Below are 25596 nucleotides of genomic sequence, written 5' to 3'. Positions count from 1 at the left end.
ATGTTCTCGCTCTTTAGGGCTGGAATGCCACAGACTGGCCAAACTTTGAAGTTTACTTGCTTGGGTTAAAATAGTAATCCCCCCAACAAAGATCAGTCTTACCCAGATAACACTCCCCACACAACTCTGTACACTTGAACTAGTTGTCAGGGAGATAGTAGTACAATGTGGTATGTCTACCCTTGGATGAGCCAGGCTAATTATGGGCGTGGACCAAAGCTCTGTCACTGACAATCTGTGGGTAATCCCTACTGTCCTGTGTTCATCCGTTACATTGGCTCAACTTAACTATATATCCTCATGCAATCACACATGCCTTATTTCACATAAGCTTGTTCAGGTGTCCTTGCTGAAAACTTGACCATTATAACCCCAAGTCAACCGGCACTGATTTAAAAAATATCCTGGACAGGAATTTCTAAAATCTATTTGCAATTCCCCAATTTGGCTCAAATAGGTCTATTACTTACTGAAGATCTTTCATACTGTAGCAACATATATTTCAAAAATAATTTGTTTTGATAATGATGTCCCAATAAGACACACATGGCACTATTTCCCTACAACATTCAATCCTCAGGGATTGCGGCTTCAAGGCCAAAAGTCAAGAACGAAAAAAACCCTTATGTCTTCTCACTGGTTATGTAAAACTAAGAGAATCTACGATATCAAAACAAATCTTATATTATATTAAGTTCTAAGTTTTGCCATTTTCCAGAGGATTTGTTGTCAGTAACAAAATGTAGAACACATCCACAAGTTCAGTATGATTGACCAAAATATCAGAGGAGAAAAATCAATTTGCAAAAGTCTCCAAATGGATTTTTTTGGTGAAACCTAAAGTTGTGAATGAAGTACCCTGACCAGAACTCCAGCCAAACCATCCTATGTTGAAGGAGAAGAGTATGTTGAAGCCACAGGAAGCAGTCTTTCTTCTGGTTATATTTCCACAAATTATTCCAAACTTGTGGAAATAGCAACCAACGTAAGTCCCAGTCATTTCATGGCTGTCTACAGACAACATCCTCACTGCCGACATGTGACCCAATGTGTGTCAAAAAGAGGCTCTGATTTCAAACGTGCTTGCTCTGAAAAACAGCTGCGTACTTGCAGAATCTTGGAAAAACTCTCCTGCTTTGTCATCTGGGGATGCCAGATTCACCCGGCTTGTAATGTATATGACTACAACAACAAATATGATGAGAATATGTGCCCCACGTCCCATATTGTGGTCCCAATGTCATGACTCAAAATCTACCAGAATCACATTATTCAAAGTCTTCCAAAGGGAGTATTAAATTTCCGACATTGTCTTGACCTTTGAAGGTTTCATCTCTGGGTCAAAAAGCGTTTTTGAAATATTTGAATTATTGGATGAAGCTTCCCCAAAAAAAATCATTTTTCGCCTTCAAAGTAGAAGGTTCTTCAGATGAAATTCAATCCTGGTACGTTTTTATCATCATGCCAATATCTGACACCATGCTTTAATACTGGATGGATGGCACGCTGGCTTAAGCCTATTTGATACAAACATCACACAATGTTAATCTTTACTATCTTATTTGACATCTTATAGACACTTGGACTTTATTTGGAATCCATGTTTGACAAATCATATCAAACCTGAAATAAATATGGCGACAAGCAAAAGCAGTTTTCTGACATGTTTAAGAAAGTTCAATAACGAACAACCATATTAATATTTTTTGGTCTATATTTAAAATACCATTCTTAAAAATTTATGACATTTTTAAAATGATTTGAAAAAGGATAAATATTCTGATATATTCTGATGCATCTTGAATTTATGAGATTGCCTGCCTCAGAGTGTCAAATCCAACTAATTAGAGTTACTTTTTTTCACTTTTTCATATAATTGCTTGCTTTTTTTGCATTCAAACTAATTTTCCGATATTTTCAAACCATTTCACAGACAAAATTCACTTAGAAACACAAAATCTTTCATATTTTGAGGTAAAATAAACAACCATTTCACCAACAAGATGTGCCAACATGATCACAAAAATATTCAGATATTTGGGTAAAAGAGGCTTAAAATTACTGAAAATGCATGCAAATAATTTCATGTGATATTCAGACGTGGTGTATTACGAACTACCTTTTTGACTTTTGCTGCCAATTCATTTTTATGCCAAATTTGGATTCAGAATTCCCCACGGGCAATTCCAGGGCATGTGGTTTTAACGTCAGGCCATCGTAATGAGGTTTGCCGGGTCCTTGTCAATAGAACACTTACAAAACCATTTTGGCTATTGCATCATGGGATTTCATAATGTAGTTATGTCGGCCTTAATTCGGGACCAACATGACACGAAAACGTAGGACCAATCGTAACATCATTCTTCTCAAGTTTAATGGACTCAAAGTGTGAATAATCTCCTCAGACTTAGCTTTATGGCACTGGCCATGTGAAATATTGTGCAGTTTGGCCAGCCAATTCAAAGAAAAGACTGATAATCATTAGGTGAGAGAACATCCTTCATCACAGATGAACAGACCAAATGCGTTCAGAATGATGTACTCACTCACACATTGGTTTGCAAATTGATGTTTTCAGACACAGGAATGTTTGCAAAATGATATATTTAGACACAGGAAATGCATTCAAATTTGAGAAATGAAAGGCTAGTTTGCCAGATGACCTGTGTGACACCAAGCCTAAATGACAGAAAAACTATGACGCAAAACTGTTTCACACAAAGGCTGAATGACACAAAACTGTTTCACACAAAGGCTGAATGACACCAAAGACAGTATGACACAAAACTGTATGACACAAAAGACTATGACACCAAGGCTGGATGACACCAACCTGGATGACACAAAGACAGTATGACACCAAGGCTGGATGACACCAAGGCTGGATGACACCAACCTGGATGACACCAAGACAGTATGACACCAAGGCTGGATGACACCAAGGCTGGATGACACCAAGGCTGGATGACACCAAGGCTGGGTGACACCAAGGCTGGATGACACAAGGACTATGACACCAAGGCTGGATGACACCAAGACAGTATGACACCAAGGCTGGATGACACCAAGGCTGGATGACACAAGGACTATGACACCATGGCTGGATGACACCAACCTGGATGACACCAAGACAGTATGACACCAAGGCTGTATGACACCAAGGCTGGATGACACCAAGGACTATGACACCAAGGCTGGATGACACCAAGGCTGGATGACACCAGGACAGTATGACACCAAGGCTGGATGACATCAAGGCTGGATGACACCAAGGCTGGATGACACCAAGGCTGGATGACACCAAGGCAGTATGACACCAGGACAGTATGACACCAAGGCTGGATGACACCAAGGCTGGATGATACCAAGGCTGGATGACACCATGGCTGGATGACACAAGGACTATGACACCAAGGCTGGATGACACCAACCAGGATGACACCAAGACAGTATGACACCAAGGCTGTATGACACCAAGGCTGGATGACACCAAGGACTATGACACCAAGGCTGGATGACACCAAGGCTGGATGACACCAGGACAGTATGACACCAAGGCTGGATGACATCAAGGCTGGATGACACCAAGGCTGGATGACACCAAGGCTGGATGACACCAAGGCAGTATGACACCAGGACAGTATGACACCAAGGCTGGATGACACCAAGGCTGGATGATACCAAGGCTGGATGACACCATGGCTGAATGACACACTGACATACGTTGTTCCAGAAGCAGGTGCATGGATATGCATCCTCCTCTGTTCGACAATATTTATATATTTGGAATTTCAAAGTGTTTGGATGGACAACAATGACTTGTTGATATGTTTTCAACCAAAATAACCCCACTACCTATGCAAATTGCTAAATAATTTTTTGCATTTATCAATCACATGTACGTCCCAAATAGAACCCCTCTGTTTCACAAACTGCATCAATGTTTGATTCCATGTTGCAGAAGATGGAGAAAAAGCTGCCTAAAGAACTATCCCCATTAATTCAGACAAAAGAAACATTCCTCAATTAATTAAGACAAAAGAAACAATCCTTCATTAATAAAGACAAAAAGAAACACACAATAACACCTTATTTCCAGCATGGCTTACTCCTCAGTGCGACTACATGACACCCACAGCCGACACCCCCAGCCGACACCCACAACCGACACCCACAACTGACACCAACAACCCACCACCAACAACCCACAGCCGACACCCACATCCGACACCCACAACTAACACCCACAACCGACACCCACAACCGACACCCACAACCGACACCCACAGCCGACACCCACAGCCGACACCCACAACCGACACCCACAACCGACACCCACAACTGACACCAACAACCCACAACCGACACCCACAACAGACACCCACAACAGACACCAACTCTCTACAGCACACGCCACCGAATACACCTCAGCAATCATATTCCATGTATCTTTACAATTTTCCTGGCGTTATTTTGATAACACAATTAGAATTTTATTGGGTGAATTTTTAGCGCACACAAACAAAATCGGATACTTAAAACCAGTGTGACTTGATCCAAAGATTGCAACCAGAAAGACTGAATTGCTAAACAGACTAAAACAACACTCCCATGTTGCTGTAAGCCGCAGTGGGGATAAATTATGTTTTTAAACTTTCATCAAGAGTAGCCCTCTGTTATTTACATGCCATTGTAAACCTTGATCAAAGAAGATCTCGAATCCTTCCGGGGGCTGACAGAGTTGAATTGAAGAAAACTCAATTTAGCATCAGCGTTGCCTTGAAAAAAGTTAGCACTACCATAAAACAATGTGAAATAAACAAGGAATGGTTCACGAGCTTCATCGGAGGCTGTAGTGAACAACATGGCTGCTGATCGTTAGCATGATGGATATCCTAACTGCTATCATCAAAGTTACAAAATGTCACAAAATTAAATGAATTATGAAGCAAGAATGCAGTGAGTTTGAACTTACAAAGTTAATGTCTGTGTCCTTGTACAAGGACAACTGTCTGAAATGTTTATAAAGTCAGAGATGTTACCACAATAGAGAGAACATGGTTTAACTCTGTCTTGAACAGTCTTTTAGTTACAGTATAGTGTGTCAATATAATTCTGGAAAACTTGATTTTTGTTTTATATGTTTGTTGTTTAACGCCACACTCGGCAATATTGAAGCTATATAATGGTGGTCTGTACATAATCGAGTCTCGACCAGACTATCCAATGATTGACATTACAAGCATCAATCCACGTAATTAGGATACGATGACATGAATCAACCAAGTCAGTGAGCTCAACCACCTGATCCCACGGAGATACCTTGGCACAGTTGGGCATGGATACCTCACTCAAACACAGTATACTGATGCCAAATATCACTCAGACACAGTATACTGACCCCAAGCTGACCAGTCCTTGTTTTAGCTCCTTAATAGCAAAAGATCTTACCACTGACCTTCCACTCTCCAAGCAAATGCTCTGTCCCCGAGACCACGAAGACAGTCTAAGAACATTCAAAGAACAATTGACAACAAATACCACATGAAAACATGAGCTCACAACGATTCTTTAATCCAGCTGAATGACCCACCTGACCAACCTCATATACCTCACTGAAGTCCATCGCAACAGGTACCTCAAAACCAAAATCTCATAAAAACTGTTTTCACAATATCTCTTCAATGATTATTCACACTTACTACAAAGCACCTGATTTGTTAAATGAACATCTCATAAAATAAACACTATCAACTGTCCAGATCTGCCAAACACTCAAATCCATGGCAGCCATGACAACCAGTTTGAATTTTTCATCAAAGCTGAGCAGTTGGTTTCCCAACTTAGTTATATCATCATTGATCCATCGGTACCATGCTGGCCCCCCAGGGGGAGCCCCTGTTGTCTAGGGTTTATTAACATCAATGAATTGCACATTCTACCAGATAATTTGATCAAATGCTATGAATACTGTCGATGAGCTATCCCCAATCGGAAGTTGAATAGGTCAAAGTGCTCATTCACATCCGATATTGGCAATTTTGGTACCCGAAGTCTCTTTCTTCTCAAACTGTGTTTCAAATAACAAGGTAAACAAATTACTGTGGTTACATGCATGTAACTGGAGTTTGCCTGTACATGTTACAATGTTACAACTTGGTGAATCAATCAGGCTAAAGTTGGAGTGGCCCTCTTCCGAGCTGACTCATAGATGAACGGGATATGCGTAATTGGATTATTACAGATTTTCGTTGATTTCACGAAAGGGGTCCCCTCTCAACAACTTGTCATTGTTGAGTTGCAAGATTCTTGACGTGTTGATGTCGATATGATGTCATGGGGTGATGAACACTTGTAATTTGGCGAGCTACATTATAATCACTTCCTATTACATACCAATATGATGCCTCGCGATAATGAACATAATCCATCAATGTTGTAATCCAAACACTTAGCATCAGTGCCGTTCTGATGGTACACAAATTCCATTTGAAATTTACTTTCAGAAAACTATACCTTGTTTATTTAAGATGAGTGTGGTTTCAAATGAAATTAGCAATAGCAAAGTATGAATGTAAATGTTTCTGATCAAACACATACCAAACAATACTACGAAAATGAAAACAATCAACGATGCTCTCATCAGACACTTTCCATCCACGTCAACATTTTCCTCTATTTCTGTGACAGATGTCAGAATATAGTTTCATATGGAACAAGAAACATTAACAAAATGGACACAAATGTTTTAAATGAGGCATTTACAAAATTGTTATTAGTTAAAAATAAAACATTTAAAAATAGATTAACCAGTGACTACACAACTGTGCCCATTCATTTGTGAAATTTTAATTTTCAATTACTCAAAAAAACATGATGAATCTGTGCCCAAGGTTGTTGATGGTTCCATAATTACCACGGATGTCCATGTGTTCTCCAGCCAACCTCCAAGTGTGTCCAACATGTGAAAAGTTTAGCAAAATTGATACAGGAAAATGAAGCAAATTACACAGAAAGTAATGAGAGTTGAAATCGAGGGTTATGAAACAGTGGCGGTGTATTAGACACACAATAGTTCCACAACATGAGATCTTCTGCCTTTCAACAATGGTGATCGAAAAAATTCAATTCAACATTCAATTTTGAAAAGAAGGATCGCGTTAAGTCTTGACGGAATGAAGGCACCCTCAGATTCTAATGACATGGTTTTGGCGATCGTTATGTCGAGAACGAAAATTTCAACGAGGAATGTCGCAGAAAATGGGCTGCACTCTTCAGGTGGAGGCAAAACGATAAGGCATGTTTGCCCATCAAAAAACGTCAATACTGCCGATGGACACGTGATGATTTTTAGCTCTCTAATGACTCTTTTGTCGCAGAGGAGGGAAGATCGCATGTTAGTGCCTGTGATAAGTCTATGACTCAGTCCGCCTCCATGTTCTTATAATGAAAGCAGGTTTTTTCAAACAGTGGAGTAATTTTGTGGAAAAAAAATTGGAAATAATTATGTCTTTTTCGGAATTCATTTCTTGAGAGATGCCACCTTGTGAGACTTGAATATGATGGCGTCATTAGTAGACACCACTGAAATGTTTTATCTCAATATTTTATTGTCTTGTAGAATGGACACGAGCAACAAGCATGAATGTATATCTATAATGCCCAAAGTTTATTATGTTCATTAATCATACAAAATCATACACAGTGAATCAAAAATCCATCCATCCATAATCAGGGCTGGAGAAAAAACTAAAGTGCCATGATCATGCATTTCCAGAGCAATGAAGAATATCAGTACATCAAGATACAGGCCATCTATAAAATCATCTCCAAACAAAAAATTTTCATTTCTTACATGAGAAAAAAGAAGTTTGATGAAAAAAAAATTATGAACACAGACATAGAAAAAAAGAAAGGAAAGTGTTAAGTGTTTGCTGTGCAAGGAAGGAACTTCACATGGCTGACTGTGACTAATAACAAAAAGCGCAACAACAAAAACGTTTTCCTGACACAACACATTACTCAGCCGTACATCGCAACACTACACTAAAACACTGCACTGGACCTACAAGATGGAGCTGGCTGGGTACAAAAATAAACACAGCATCCAATATAAAAAATGCATGATCAATTGAATGCATCTCTTTGACACATAATATTACTGTAAAATATAATGCATCCATGATTAGGGCACTATAATAAAGTTCCAAGGCCGAAATGTGGACAAGGCAAATTTAAACTGTATCCATAAATCTGATATTTATACATATTCAGGGCTATATAGTATTGAACTCCAGCCCTACAAGTGGATATAAATGAGTAAAAGAGAAAGGGTTACGTTTCGGTTACTCATCACTTGTCATCAAATAAATTAATTGCGCATCATTTGAACATAATATCCGTACCAACTGTTGCAGTGAAGGCCCAACAACTTTCATCATAACAGTGTTTTCATTTCCTTTGAGCATTTATATGAATAATTTGGTCATTGTCATACAAAGAGAAATGTGTAATAATGGCTCAGTTGAAATAGACGCACAATGGCGATATAAACAACGTCTATTTCCTCATCTATCAAGCTAATAGCAGACACTCTCGCCCGTGATGGGCTGTCAGGAGAAATATACATCACTGCTCATTGATTGGATTGGCTGCTTGAAAAAAACTATGGCTAGGAGGTCAACTCGGACTGAAATAGACAGATAATTCCCCTACCTCCAACCACTACCTGCTACAAATTACTGCACTGGTTTCCATCAATACCGTGACATCGTGGCTGAAGCTGCCTTCACAATACAGGAGACATCATGATCAGCCTTTCTGCCATGTCGGCACTCTTTTAGTTTCTCAGAAAATCACAATTAAATTGAAGAGACATTTCAATAAAAGGATGAAAAGTAGACATGAAAAATAGCAGCTTAAATTACCAAGGTAATCGTTTATAATGGGGTGGCAGTAGAATAGAGAAGGTTGTTTTTATCACCTTTTGACATACTATCATTAACTGTTAAACTAAACACGCCAGGCAAAGGAAACTATGCATGCATATGTGCTTATTTATCAGTTGGATATTTTCCAGAAGCACAAATCACAAGTCATATTTTTTCCCCAAACATCAAAACTTTCATTGTCTTTTTGGCAGAAGATGTTACTTTGTAACTTTTAAAAAATTTAATTTTCAAGATTTAAATTCAAACAAATTTACATTTTCAAATTTGCATGTTGCCTAGCAATTATGGTTTTCTGTAACTACATTGTTTCTGTTTCTGCTTTTTTCCAATGCACATTACTGGTGCACAGCAGCTTGGAATGGAAACAATGAGGTGGGACTTGTCAGCCTGATTCACACTGGGAACTGTCTCTCTTATGTCCCGGCCTATTGTAAAACCCCTTAAATTTCAGGTTAGTGATCAACTGAATGGATGCAGTTCTTGTGTCTTTTACCATGGAAAGGACATAAGCAAGAATATCCTGCAATTCAAAAACAAAAGCATATATCTTATTTTCAAACTTAACATGTTAAATAAATTTAATAATTTCTACCTAAAAAGTTAAAAAATTCATCTAAATACAATTGCGAGTTGTCAACCAAATGGTTCACTTATACTAGTCTTAATCCAAATCAACATGATGTATGTGGAAACAAAAAGAATAACAATTACAAACTGTTTTCCTCAAAACACTGCAAAATAAAGAATTTAACTGAAAAATAATGCCTCACTCTCTAACCAGCTTTTCTGAATTAATTCTATGCATGAATGGAAAACACATCCATGGGCTTAAAGGCTTAAGAAGAGCACAAACCATTCAACAGCCTTTCATCCATTCAACAAGTTCCTGAATATTTGTAAATATGTTGTTGGAACGACTCGGAATAAAATGGCTATGCATTCAAGTGAGTCAAGTCTGCTCGCCCTGTGAATGAAATACTGAATAAATAAGCGTGTGACCAACCGAGGATACATGGTGTTCAACACGGCTGATCTACAGTGGAGGTTACCAGTTGCGTAGTGGTATGTGATGACTCATACCATTATTAATATGGAAACGACACCCACTGTGGAGAGATGGGATCTTGTCTGATCACATTGCAACCTTCAACTCCCAGCATACTACAGGAGGGTGATATTGACTATATCATTATGCTTCTCCATTCTTATTCCGCTTGACTTCGCGGTAACATTTTTGGTTTTAAACCTTTTGCTCCAGTTCACACTCAAATGGATGGAATGGACGAATATTGGAAGTTCAAGAAAACTGGATTTGTCACGTCATGAATTGTAATTCAGACAAATGAGCTATGGAAAATATGAATATATTGATAACTAGTGACAGCATCCTTCCTGGTGTGTCTGGCCTGATTTGCTTCAGGTTTGCAATTACGCTTACAGGAGTTATATCATGCAATTTAGATTGGTCATACAATCTGTTACATCAGATATGAATTTCAAAATTATTTTTCAGAAACAAATTGTTTATCAAATATTAATGGCATTTCAATACACCTAAATTAAGCAAATAAGAGCTAATTACTTCATTCGTTCAACTTTGAGATAATTTATTCTGGAAAGGTTTTTATAAATCATTTTTCCATAATCAACTATATGCAGCTATCGAATTGCTGTTTCTTCAGACAATGTGCCTTCTAAACTCCCCACTTGGACTACATAATGACCCTGATCACTGCTAGTTCTACGAAAGTCTCAACATGAAGTGTCCACATCCAGTACATGGAAAAACACCGGAGAAAAACACGAACAAATTTCGTCACTTACGTTGAATAGAGTGGGGCCTTGTACATGGGAGTGGAATGTCATGTAAACTCTACAACACCGTCACAATCAATACCCTCACAAAGTGAATTGTCGACCCCTTTACATACATCAAAGCAACTGACGATGACGGCAGATTGTCAGATTTTCGTCGTCAATGTCGTCACTGAAATAGAAAGCTCAGATGTGCCCCGGTAATGAATTGTTCATAACAAAACTGGATCAATCTAGTGACCGACTAAATCAGATTCGTAATTGCATGTTTATACACAATACAATTTGTCTCTCGTAACACTTGGGGCCCTAATTAGAAATCTACGATCATCTAGATGTAGGGGACATCTCAAAAACAGGATGGAAACTTTAATGACGTGGTATTTCCAATTGGTAATGATTCTGTAGAATTTCTTTTACATACCTTTAAAAGTGAAACTTCAACCAGAAGTCTTAATATCAGCATTACGGTAATCTCCCTTTTGATTACAACGGCACATCCTTTTTAAAATGTCTCTCGTCTGGTTTTCAAGAACAGAATAAATTTGTATTTTCTAATACACAAATATATGACAGAAAAGTAGAAAAGCAACCATTATCTCATCTAATTTAGTAGAAAAATGAATTTGAATTCTGAGTTATGCCACTGATTTGATACCTCTAACCTGATTTGAAACTCATAATGTTTGTCACTATTTCTTTTCAAACTGCATGAACAAATTTCCTCCAAACATTCTCATGACCACAGTTAAAGAAATTGTAACCTTTTTTCATAAAATCCATTTTTTAAAACTGCCAAAAAATCACAAACGACATGTTTTCTAAACAAATAAGTCACAGTTGGTTTTATCAGATGTATGATACAATCATTTGATACCCCTGTCAAATCGGATTATTTTCAAACATTACAGAAAAACACACATATATAAGCATATCCCCTACCAAAATACACAAAACAGTCAATGTTTTTGACAACAGTCAATGTTTTTGACACAACCATTTGATCGAGCTGTGACTCAGTCCTATACAGTGTATACCACAGCCCTTCAGAATCAAACTAAACATTTCAATTTTGTTTTTTCCGAGGCGGATCTCCATAATGGTTAGATCTTGCACGCCTGAGGCCAGCACTGTGGAACAATCATCGGAGGAGAAACTGCTAATGATTGTTGTAAGTAAACAAGCTAGCAAGGCTGAAGGCTGCAACGGCAACGCAAACTGTATATTCCTTAATGGCTTCTAGGAAGCAAACATGTCTTCTCGTCACAATATACTGAAACATACCCCGTGGTCATCAGACATTTGGGTTTTAAGGAAACAGGTTTATGACAGATATGAACTCATTTTGTATGTGCGATCACCTTGCCACAGGCAATGATGGCAATCTCGGTGCAAATAAACTGTCAGAGTGGTTTATGACGGCAATTATCGGAGACACTTTAGAGCACTAAGTAAAACCCCGACTCAGCAGTTTATTTGCTAACTTCTTTGTAATGAAAAATGTTTGACAAATGAATTCATAACTTTTGTTTGAGTAACCTGATGAATTTTCAGCAATTATTATTTTGTCAATAGTTTCATTTTTTTCCTCCATGTGTTTTGAAATATATCTTCTAGTTGTCAGGTTATTTATGTCATATACATGTCTGTGGCTATGCATCATAATTATATATCTTTAACATATCTGTCACCAGTCATGGCAAGAATATGATCAAGTTATGATCACATATCATCCCTCACTCCATCCAAGGACTAAGTAATATTCCAGGTACAACTAGCATTATCACCGTGGGAGACACCAGGAATGGGTTTCACACATACATGTAGTACCCATCTGGGGAATGGAACCCTGGTTTGCAGCTTGACAAGTGAACACCTTAGCTACTCGGCCACCCTGTGATGCAAGACGGTACAGATCCAACCCCGCCCACACAGCACAGCATGTTCTACCCGTGACATATTCATATTTACCGCTGTTGTGCTTTGTACAGTGTGTGTAGAGCAAGAGGCCAGCACGTAAAAATACAGAAAAAACATTTTACTCCTTTTTTCTAGATCAATAATTTCAAATCAGATATTCATAAGAATGCTTAGATATTTACAAAAGATATTGAATTCCATTGTATTATTCCATTTACGTCTTCAGTAGTCTGGTTCCCTTTCTTTTGTGAATCTAATTGAATTTTGGTATTTATGAATTTGAAGTAATGAATATTAGGGCAAAAATCATACCAATTCTTTGAAAGGAATTTGATAAATTCCTGATGTAATCAATGCAACCATTGTTGAATGTTTTCAGGCGCCAAAGAATTACTTCACGGCATGAATTAAATTTGATGAAAGATTGGAAGATTTTTGGGCAAACGCATCCAACTGTTTATCGAGATCCAAGTGAGGAAAAACATCTTCTAGCGCAACTTGCGGCAAATACGCCAAAGTGACTGGCAGTTCCTTGCATTATAATCTCAGAAAATGGAAAAAAAATAATGGAAATTGAAAAAATATTGTCTTTTATTCAATTTGTGATAATTGCGATTAAACAGTTTCTTGGCTGTTTTGATAACATTATGCCATCCAATTGTTGATTCGAGCTGTTGCTCAACGTCTCTCCATCCTAACCAAAGTTAGTCATGAACTAAACACACAGCAACCAGTTGAATTAGCAGTCATTGTGAGGCTCCGATCACGTCAAAGTCCACACATTCTCACGCTGCTATTCTGCTCTTTGATAATGAAGGGGATTTCAATTTCAACGCCTTTTTCAACTCTGAAACGTGTCAACGCACAGCGCTATAAAATTGAGCGTAATCACATATTTTTCAAATCTACGTTCAGAAAGCTACAAAGTGGACAGCCATGAGCTCACTCTGGGTCATTAGATTATTGCAGAATAAAGGGAGACAAGTCAGTTCCACCATGTCTATATCAGAGAAACCAGTGAGCGATAGCATGAGCAACACATGCTGTTGTCGCGTGATGACAATCTGCCAAGTCACACACCGTGATAATTTCAGTCGGCTCTCACAGTCATTGGGTTATACATGTATTTACTTCATCAACTGATTTCCGTTCTTCCTGGTTACAGAGTAATCTCCCTTTTATAGTTGTTTCTGTTCCTAACAATAACGTTTAGGAATTGAGATATTCCAGGCAGTAAACTGTCCATTATCCACAAAATCAGTTTTAATGTAGAATTCATTGTTGTCACAATTTGGCTGACATACTGCCTATATGACTTATAATTTAACTCACTAAAAAGATTTAAGTGAGTGTGGTGTCTGGCATGTTTTGGGGACACAGAGAATTACCTCCACACATTGTACCATTGTAAGGAATCAAACCTGTGTCTCCAAACACTTTAACCACAGGACAACTCGGGCTGGGATAAGTCTGAATTTACTACCTGGGTGCCCAACCCACTATTACCCACTGTAGGTCTCAAGAGATAGGTACAAAATGTCTGAATGGTAATTGATTCATCAGAGCCCCGGCAAAAAGTACCTAAGTACACTATACTTCATGCATACACTGAAGTTGACTAAAGCTTTATCTTTATTCAAACATATAACAGTCAGAAAAAAATGGAAACATTCATGACTTGTAGTGTAACAATGGAGTGTAGATAATTTTTGTCATTAAACACCATGTCACGTGACAGACCTGTGGGTACCCGCGTACCCGAGGTACCCATCCCTGCCCTAAGGACTACCCCTAACCAGTGGAAGACAGTGGTATGTGGCCTGTATACACCTTCTAGGCTGTGTTTGACCTGGCCACAAACCATGGATCTGGAGGCAACTCATTAGCAACGAGTGGAGATTAAGGCCAGTAGGAGATTGGGTTTAATGGACATGATGTTTTATCTTACCACCAAGGGCAAACAGTGAAGGACTAATTACTGGAGCTTGCTGCATGCTGTTTTCTTCTTCCAATAACGATAAACAGGCTGACTGTTTTCCATCTATTGTAGATACATGAGTGAGTGAGTGAGTGAGTGAGTGAGTGAGTGAGTGAGTGAGTGAGTGAGTGAGTGAGTGAGTGTTTTCTGTGTGTGTTGGGGGGGTGGATAGGTGGGTGGGTGTGGTTATTGGGTGGGCGATAGCTCTCTGAGGTTACATTCTAGTTATAACATTTTCCAAACATTAATTAAAGAGCAGGTCATGCTTACCCTTGTCATGAACACCTGGTGTAATCACTGATTTTCAGTGAACCATTCAAATAGTTTTCACCACTATTTTGCCTTTTGAAACTGGTGGAACCTGTTTCGGCAGACAATGAAGACAATCAGACATTTCACTTCTATTACTTCATTAAAAGTACAAAATGGGATAACTTCTTGTAAACATTTGTTGTTGTTTTTGTGTTGGTGAAACCACTGTTTCTAGCAATATTTCCCTGGCAACTGGAAGCCCAACCCATGGCACCTCAATCATCATTAGGCTATTCTCTTCAGTATATCAGCAAGTTATAGCCCTCTCATGCTCACATCTACACACAACCGTTATTCCAATGTCCCAAACTCCTAAAACAATGCACTTGTCAATAAAGCGCCCAAAATTCATTAGTTCTATTCTATATAAGCAGAGTGCCTCATAATTATCTAATAAAAGATACTTTATTTAAAGCAAGAATTATCAATGTTAATTGAATGTAAACACAACCAGAATCCAGCCCAAAACATGATAATGACCCATGTGTTTTCGTGAGAGTAAAACAAACGTTTTAATAGATGGCATTGATCGAGCATCACACTGGCATCAACCTGTTTCCTTCACAAAAAGCTTATTGATTGGAAAGATGGACAATCTCATTATTGACAACGTTATTACGTCAACGTAAGTACAAATATTAATAAACGGAAACTATCCCACTATGGCATTCACTTCCATGACATTCAAATTTTACAATTCATTGCACAAATACCCGTTCCTGGATTGAATGTGCTAAATGGGCCGCCACAAGAGGTTTTCAAAAGTATTATCTATTTATTGAAGCATTTTCTTGAACATGCAATGTTCCATTTACGCCCCTGAAACAGCCATTTAAAATCTCTGCATACTGGCCTTTCAAACATGCTTTCAATCAGTGTGGCTATCATCATGCCAGTAGTCAATAGCATCAATAGCATTACCAGACACACCTGGAAAATGTGAAAATAGGAAACTTTCCACGTTATAGGAAACTTTAAAACACTCAATAATGTCAATGGGATAAAATTTTCACCTTTTGCGGTTGCAAAGCTCGGCATGTTGGTTTGGTTTTGTAAAGAAAAGCCAAATTGATGTGTTAAATTGTTAATACCATTTGTTATGTAAATTCAGTGTTTGTTCATCACCGTTATCATCATTATCATCATCATCATCATTGGAATTTGTTACCTCCATTTTTCATTAAATAACTTGATGTAACTTAAAATAAATTGATGTTTTAAATAGTTAATACCATTTGTTACGTAAATTAAGTGTTTTTTCATCATCATTATCATCATCATCATCATCATCATCATCATCATCCTTTGGAATTTGTTACCTCCTCATTTTCATAAAATAACCGTAATAAAGAATCAGGTAATCTGTGCAATGTCAGAGCTGACATAAAATAGAACCTTATCTGCTCTTTGCCTTCAATTAATCAGTTTAAAATGACGGAATGAAATGGATCGCTAATGAAAAGCCAAATTCTTTCCCTGAAATAGGGAGCATGTTTTCATTCAAACTAAAGGAAAAAAATCAAATTTTTCCCTGCATATCAAAGCTTTCAAAATGGACAAATTTCGCCTAATTCCTCGGGACACCTGGATGGCCCAGACCTGACTTATCACGCACCCCCGGAAAAGATACTCACCAGAAATTGCTTGCGATATTTTCAATCCCTGGGCTGATGGACAGGCAATGTTTTGAATGTAAACAATGTCATTAAGTGATGAAAATTAAGCTGGGAAACATCAAAGTGAATGCGCAGTGGGTTTGCAAGATGTTCGATAACAGACAGGGCATGTTGAAAATTAGGACGCGAAAAAGTTTGAATAATCTCTTTCGAGACAGTTGCATCATGGGAGTAATCATTGTTGAGTGTTTGGCTATTATGATGATTATATGGTTGGGGCTAATGCACTTAACACTGACACCCAGATCTGGGGACATAATTGATATTACTAACCACTGGCTCATGTGTCTTTTTTTTTATCCCAATATAATTTAGTAGTTTTAGATGTTGCACATTTGTGCCAGGAAATGGTATGAATATATGCTCAACTAGACACGGCAGGCCCGTCCCCCAGGTGCCACTGACTTGGAATGACAATGACAATGCTGTGTTGATGGTGGTGCTGCTGCTGCTGCTGTTGTATGCATGTTGTCCTATATCAATTTGCCATACTTACTCATCTCTCATCACTCACTGACTCTGTATCTTCTATCAATGGGAGCCATGACTCAAAGCAACCTCGTTGACCCACATGCCCAATACTTAGGAACCGGTGGTAATCGACAATGATTATCGGAAGTAATGGTGGCATTCCTTGATACTTTTCCTGTAGGGAGTGCAGCAATGCAGTTTACATTGTATATGAATCAGCAATCTTGTTTCTTTAAGTGGCTGCTGCCAGAGATCAACGGAGGAAGGGCCACAGTCAAACAGGTCAATCACTGAAAATACTGTTGTGCCTGGCCATTGCATGAGAGGATGGACCCAGTAGCAACCAAATTAAGGCCAAACCAATGTTATGTTTCTAGTATATCTTGTTTGCTCTATGACCCAACACATGGGGTTTTTTGCTTGTTTTTTCAGAGAAGCTCATTTGCAGGACTTTAACAATCTTCGTATTCTGGAGGAAAAATGTTGTTGTCTCTGATATTACAATGCCCTTTCTGAAGATAAAAGTTCACTTGAGTGATGTCTCAACTTTATTTATACTATGGATATGTCAGAAACTGTGTGGATATGTCAGAGAATGTGTGGATATGTCAGAGACTCTGTGGATATGTCAGAGACTCAGTGGATATGTCAGATGTTATGGATATGTCAGATGCTGTGGATATGGCAGATGCTGTGGATATGTCAGAGACTGTGGATATGGCAGAGACTGGAGATGTCAGATACTGTGGATATGTCAGATGCTATGGATATGTGAGAGACTGTGGATATGTCAGAGACTGGATATGTCAGATACTGTGGATATGTCAGATGTTATGGATGTGTCAGAGACTGTGAATATGTCAGATGCTATGGATATGTCAGATGTTATGGATGTGTCAGAGACTGTGCATATGTCAGATGCTATGGATATGTCAGATACTGTGGATATGTCAGATGTTTTGGATATGTCAGAGACTTTGGATATGTCAGATACTGTGGATATGTCAGATGTTATGGATATGTCAGAGACTTTGGATGTGTCAGAGACTGTGGATATGTCAGATGTTATGGATATGTCAGAGACTGGATATGTCAGATGCTATGGATATGTCAGATGCTGTGGACATGTCAGATGTTATGGATGTGTCAGAGACTGTGCATATGTCAGATGCTATGGATATGTCAGATACTGTGGATATGTCAGATGTTATGGATATGTCAGAGACTTTGGATATGTCAGAGACTGTGGATATGTCAGATGTTATGGATATGTCAGAGACTGTGGATATGTCAGATGCTATGGATATGTCAGATGTTATGGATATGTCATGGATATGTCAGATGTTATGGATATGTCAGAGACTGTGGATATGTCAGATGTTATGGTTATGTCAGAGACTATGGATATGTCAGATGTCATGGATATGTCAGAGACTTTGGATATGTCAGATACTGTGGGTATGTCAGATGTTATGGATATGTCAGATGATATGGATATGTCAGATGTTATGGATATGTCATGGATATGTCAGATGTTATGGATGTGTCAGAGACTGTGAATATGTCAGATGCTATGGATATGTCAGATGTTATGGATGTGTCAGAGACTGTGCATATGTCAGATGCTATGGATATGTCAGATACTGTGGATATGTCAGATGTTTTGGATATGTCAGAGACTTTGGATATGTCAGATACTGTGGATATGTCAGATGTTATGGATATGTCAGAGACTTTGGATGTGTCAGAGACTGTGGATATGTCAGATGTTATGGATATGTCAGAGACTGGATATGTCAGATGCTATGGATATGTCAGATGCTGTGGACATGTCAGATGTTATGGATGTGTCAGAGACTGTGCATATGTCAGATGCTATGGATATGTCAGATACTGTGGATATGTCAGATGTTATGGATATGTCAGAGACTTTGGATATGTCAGAGACTGTGGATATGTCAGATGTTATGGATATGTCAGAGACTGTGGATATGTCAGATGCTATGGATATGTCAGATGTTATGGATATGTCATGGATATGTCAGATGTTATGGATATGTCAGAGACTGTGGATATGTCAGATGTTATGGTTATGTCAGAGACTATGGATATGTCAGATGTCATGGATATGTCAGAGACTTTGGATATGTCAGATACTGTGGGTATGTCAGATGTTATGGATATGTCAGATGATATGGATATGTCAGATGTTATGGATATGTCATGGATATGTCAGATGTTATGGATATGTCAGAGACTGTGGATATGTCAGATGTTATGGTTATGTCAGAGACTATGGATATGTCAGATGTCATGGATATGTCAGAGACTTTGGATATGTCAGATACTGTGGATATGTCAGATGTTATGGATATGTCAGAGTCTTTGGATATGTAAGATGTTATGGATATGTCAGATGCTATGCTTATGTCAGAGACTTTGGATATGGATATGTCAGAGACTGGATATGCCAGTTGCTATGGATATGTCAGATGCTATGGATATGTCATGGATATGTCAGATGTTATGGATATATCAGAGACTGTGGATATGTCAGATGTTATGGATATGTCAGAGACTGTGGATATGTCAGATGCTATGGATATGTCAGATGTTATGGATATGTCATGGATATGTCAGATGTTATGGATATGTCAGAGACTGTGGATATGTCAGATGTTATGGATATGTCAGAGACACTCAGCACACTTCACTCAAGTACAACCAAGTACAACCAAGTACAACTAAGTACAACTAAGTACAACCAAGTACCAGTCCACAGAACTATGTTAAAGGCTCCCAAGTGCCAGCAGTGCTACTTGAAGGTAAAGACACTTGGGAATATAAAAAAGACTTAAAACCTCTTCAGACAAATATCAATTATGGTCTTGAAACATCTTAAACTGCTGCCAAATGTTCCTCCACGATAGCACACAGGCATCAGTAAGTGTTGTTGACGGAGAACCAAGTAGCAGGCAATAAACCCACACCAACATGTGAACACAGGGCTAAATAGTCACTGAAGGATCGCCTCTTGCTATGGAAAAAATAAACATTCACAAGTACCCTCAAGCCTTAGCCAATGTTCCCCACAGTGAAGTGTTGCCAATATCAAGCCAAATCTCACAACCAAGTCCAAACACCAGGCATTACAGAACACATGTCTATATTCACAGAAACACAATATATATTCATAGCATTTTCTGTTTAATACAAACAGACAAAAACATTTCCTCACATATTTACATCAGCAATATCTGTCAAGAAAGACTAAGATATGCCATATGTAGATGTCTACTTCTGAATGATAGCACCACTAGATCAGCAATACGTCCATGAATTGTAGATACTGGGGATTTATGTCTATTTCTAAGGGAAAGACATGCATATTTCACGTGGATATCAGCAGATGTCATATAAGTGTCTCCAGATGAACATTTCTTGAGCTGCAACTGCTAACCTACATTCATCTCATGTTCTGTGATCATTATTCCACAGACACTAGTTGTTAGGGACACGGTATGCACTAGGAGTATTCAATCAGTGATTAGGAGTGTGGTGACATTGCTGGGTAACATTCAATCAGTGCCATTAGTATAGATCTAACTGCACTTCCTAGGTGTTACAGAATGCTTACAGAGTTATGGAACCAACACAGCTAACTACACTATCTGTTAATACTTCATTGAAATAAATGTCTCATTTGGAACACAACCTGGACACCACGTTACTGTTTATTAGAGTTGAACTATTTTTCACATACAAAAAAGAAATGTTTTAGAACACAACATGCGACGAAGACTTGGTACTGCAACATCTTCCTCACATTTCACGTGGACTTAGGGACAAGCCATTTCATTTTCTGGGAGGGGCCTGGGAATTTATTGGAAAAACTATTTCCCGAAAATAATAATTGTAATAATAACTGCTGACTAAAAATGAAATTAATGTAATTCCTTACACCTGATAGTGATGCTGTTCATTTCAGGGTAAAATGTGACAGTGCTCATATTCATTGAAGAGGAACAATCCTGAAATGTTGATGTCGCTGGATGGTGAACAAGCAGACCTGTTCCCCCTCCTCCCCCACCACACACCCTCGCTCACAACGAAAGTTGAGGAACTAAATTTTTATTGAACTCGAAAATCTGAAGAATATGAGCTTCAAACAAAACCTGTTCCTGTGTCAATAGTTCTACATCTCGAAAGCAGGTGGTATGTTGCTGAAACAATACCTTGAACCTACACCCAACACAGCCAGGCAGAGAAACTTCCAAACTACACAATGGTGATCAGGGTTCTCCAGGACAAACTAAGCCTTTATCATTTGTCATATTTTAAATTAGTTTTCCAAACTGATAACACAGACATTCTTGAACTTCATGCAAACAAGTCATGTCTTAATCCATCCAACGATTATGATCTCTCAGAGAGACTATCTCCATTCCTCAACTCCCAGCAGCGACCTCTCAGTGCCACACAATGATTCCTGCCCTCCCATTGATGGATGTGAAGTTGCAGTGTTGAAAGTGCAAAAATATACATCACAATCTGTTATCAGCATTTCGATCTACGTTTTATCCCAACTCCTGGTCATTTCCATCAAAACTCATTTCTCACCCCAGTGCCATCGTGTGAAAAAAGAAGACTGCTTCAACGTGAAAAATCTATTCAAATTTTACGATAACAGAAAGACTTTTTACGACCTTGGTTCTGCCAGTCTTTAATAGCATCTTGTTTGTCCTCCTCGCCTCAAGAGGTTACCAAGGTCTGCCAACCGTGATACAAATGCATGATCAATTTTTATATACCTTCAACACCGAATACCCTCGTCATGAGATTAGCTGGGGGGGAGAAACAAAGTAGAGCTATTAATCGAGTTGAATCACTATGTTTCATCGCTTTTTAGTGAATTTTTAGAAGCAATGGGAAAAATTTCCACATTTTGACTTCAAAGACCATGTTTTTCTGCTTGAAATACATATTGAGCAAGCTTGGTGATAGAGTTAGCAATAAAAAGATCTCTCCATATGATTCAACAGCACTGAGTGCAATTACTTAACAACCGAATGGAGATATTGGTTTGGCGATTTTAGGGAATTGCAAAGAGAAGGATTGAAAATACATGTTGATCTGACAAAAAGAGGAATGCAGCTAATATTTGGCATATACATCAATTTATTCAACTCATAATGTTAGCTTAATGACACACGACAAGCTGCTTGTACAACACGGCTTGGAGAAATATCTAGACGATAAGGAAGATTGATGAATGGATTGAGAAGTAATGCATTTCATGCTAAAGGAGGATATATGACGATGAATGTGAAATTTGCATGCTGACTCACACATTTATAAGCAGATAAGATTTTGCCTCGAAAATACGTTTTCTGTCCGATATCTGTATTTCTAAACAACCCTAGTGGTACAGCACGTCTCACCTAGGCAGCATATATGTCAGGTTGGGAGCTGAGCACTTAGGTCTCACTTATGTCCTGATGAAAAAAACCATCTTCGTCTTCTGTTATTGAGTTACGAGAACCTGGAGCTATTTTCCGTATCTGTCAGTACCCAGTGCGATGTGAAATAGGATTTTGATATTTATTTCCTTCAAGATACTCTGCTTGGATTAGTTAGGGGCTTGGGGCAATGGAATGATAAAACAAGACATTTTTCTAATACAATCTGATTACCTCGGTAGATGCAATCATGGAGGATTTAACTTCGTTTCTGGCCACTTTCGCCATCACATGTATTGTCCCCCTGCAGACACCACGGCACGGGCTGGAGTGGGTTCAGTCCAGTGTTTTCAGGGACAATAACTAAAGTGTTAGAGCCACTGGGACATTTACATCACAAATACCATGTAATGCTCTGGAATGGAACAATAAAAAAAACTGAAAAAATGAGATAAAGAATAATCAATGAAAAAACACCAGAGATTTGAATGCATCTTAAATGGTTGAATTCACACTTATCATAAAAACATGATTTACTTTTATAAATCAAACTTGATGGTACTTAATGACAGAAATAATAAAACAGCTTCTCGTAAAGCTCTAAACTCCATACTTTTGTATGCTCCGAGGGGCTCAGCTCCCTGGGGAGTATACACCCCAAGCTGCCATTGAGGAGCGAGAAGGTTAACAGTCACATTACCATCTCATCCTATTGGGTACTTTTCACTGCTGGGTGAACACAGGCATATTGAAAAAAATCACTTGCCTAAATAACATTTTGAATGAGGTTCACGCCCGTGTTTGTATCCCAACAGGGGCAGCACAATGTGTGAAGCCCAATGATGGTTAACAGGCTCTGGTATTGCTGGAATATTGTAAAAACAATGCTCACTCATTAACATATCTATTATTGACATGGAATTGCACTTTGGACAATTCCACTTAAACACCTTCACATGGTGGAGGTGGAGGGGGGAGGGGGGAGGGGGAGGGGTGTATGAGGGGGTGGAGGAGGAAGAGGGATGGTGGAGAAGGCTGAGGGGTGGAGGAGGGTGCTAAGGGGGGAAGAGGGGTGGTCGAAAAAGGGAAGGGGGAAGAGGGAGGGTGGAGAAGGGGGAGGGTTGGCATATGAGGGTGTGGAGGAAGGGGTGGAGGAGGCTGGGAAGGAGGGTGGAGAAGGGTGGAGGAGTGGTGTCTGAGAGTGTGGAGGAAGTGGAGGAAGGGGTGGAGGAGGGGCTGGAGGATGGGTGGTGGAGAAGGGGAGGGGAGGATGGGTGGTGGAGAAGGGGGAGAGGAGGAGGAGGGTGTATGAGGGGGTGCAGAAGGGGTGGTGGAGAAGGGGGTGCAGAAGGGGTGGTGGAGAAGGGGGGAAGATGGATGTAGGAGGGGGAGGAGGGGTTGTGGATAAGGGGGAGGCGGAGGAGTGTGGGAAGGAGTGGGGAGGGAGTGGGGGGGGGGGGGGGTAAGAGGAGGAGGGGTGTATGAGGGAGGTGGAGAAAGGGGTGGAAGAGGGGGAGGAGAGGTGTAGGAGGGAGGGAGGGAGGGAGGGGAGGGAGGGAGGAGAGAAGGGGGAGTGAGTCGAGGGAAAGGATCCTACTTTGGTACATGGTGTAAAAGAAGCTATAGAAATACCTGCATGGCACCACCAATCAGAACAACTGGCATAAATCCAGCACCATGTGGTATGGTTTGGGGGGATAGTGTACCCACCTGACTTTAATGAACAGTAAGTAACAGTTTACTGTACATCTCATGAAGGCAAATTAAACTTCAATTATCGATTCTAGAAGCTCCAGCCACCATGTTTATTTTAAAACTGCGTACATAAATTAAGCTAAATATTATCCCTGTTGCATAAAAAATAAATGAATGGGCCACAAATTCCTCCTGCAAAATTTATCTCGCCAAAAGTCTGTTCTGACTATCCCCTCTTTCAATAAAGATTCATCTCAAGGAAGGTAATTCTACGCCTGTCATACTTGATGAAGTGAAGACAACAGTTTTGTTCCAAACTATCACCTTTTCCACATCTGGGGCCTCTAATTTTCACGTTTTTCAGCCTTCATTCCCTATCAACCAACAGACAGACCATGAAGGAAACTAACTCTGCCAAGCTGAAAACACAGTTCAACATTTGTAAACCCTCTATTACTCAAGTCAGCATCTTGTTATTGCTCCTGCCACCATAAAACTCCAAAATATTCACACCCATTCCCAAAGGTGGTTAAAAAATACTGCTAATGGGACAACTGCTTGCATAGATCAGTCTAAACTAATTTCCTACCAACTCATTTACAATTAGTGGTAGACTCATATACAAAATTAATTCTGAATTTTCATCTGATATCTCAGTGTGTGTCAACCATGATAAATAGCTGCTGCTTGCAAGATGACATTCTCCAGATATGTTTCCCATGCAAGTTGCAACCTGCCCACATGCTGTCTCAGATGAAGTTATACACAGTCAAAACTTCAAAAGTGTTGATCTTTCTTAGTCTGTAATGCTGCAAAAGAGCAGCAGGGCAAACAAGATGGAGATTTGCAATTTCAAACATCACATGCATGTTTCCATGACATTTCATAGTCGTTATCAACGTCTTTTGGTGGTTCAAAGGGTATATAATCAATGCTCATCTTGAATCAATGGAATCTTACATGAGCCAAATTACTTACTTGTTATTTTATTCCACAACCCCAGGGCAATATGAACGTTATCCGTCTCATGTGAGCATCATTATACAAAGTTCAATATCATTTCTGTGAATCCCAAGTTTTTTTTCAATCCCCAATCTCCAGACAAGTATTCGCGGACATATATGAACCAATGGGTATGGGCCTAATGCAATTCAAATTTGACGTCTCTGAGTGACAGGTGATTACTTGGGAAAAAACATGCTGGGTCTTAGCCGTAAAATGTCGCAGAATTTGTGACAGGTAATCTTGAGATTCTTTACCGTTTATTTGTAACCCAAGTCTCCACTCGACAGCCTGAGTACTCTTCAAACGAGGAGATC

General features: G+C 39.1%; 2 protein-coding genes across 7 annotated transcripts in view; one reads left to right on the top strand and one right to left on the bottom strand.

Moving 5' to 3' along the window:
- The window catches only part of LOC139458355 (roundabout homolog 2-like), a 471546-nt gene that overhangs the window by 207528 nt on the left and 238422 nt on the right, over window positions 1-25596 (bottom strand). The window lies entirely within an intron of this gene.
- LOC139457297 (major royal jelly protein 5-like) lies at window positions 17787-21142 on the top strand. Its single transcript, XM_071238704.1, has 4 exons — window positions 17787-17894; window positions 18204-18437; window positions 18908-19134; window positions 21112-21142. The coding sequence occupies exons 1-4, from the start codon at window positions 17787-17789 to the stop codon at window positions 21140-21142; spliced, it is 600 nt and encodes a 199-aa protein (XP_071094805.1).

This window comes from Haliotis cracherodii, unplaced genomic scaffold (assembly GCF_022045235.1).
Source record: "Haliotis cracherodii isolate W230 unplaced genomic scaffold, xgHalCrac1.p SCAF_12, whole genome shotgun sequence".
Taxonomy (NCBI): Eukaryota; Metazoa; Mollusca; class Gastropoda; order Lepetellida; family Haliotidae; genus Haliotis; species Haliotis cracherodii.
The sequence above is the reverse complement of the archived record's forward strand: the minus strand, read 5'-3'. Positions and strand labels throughout refer to the sequence as shown.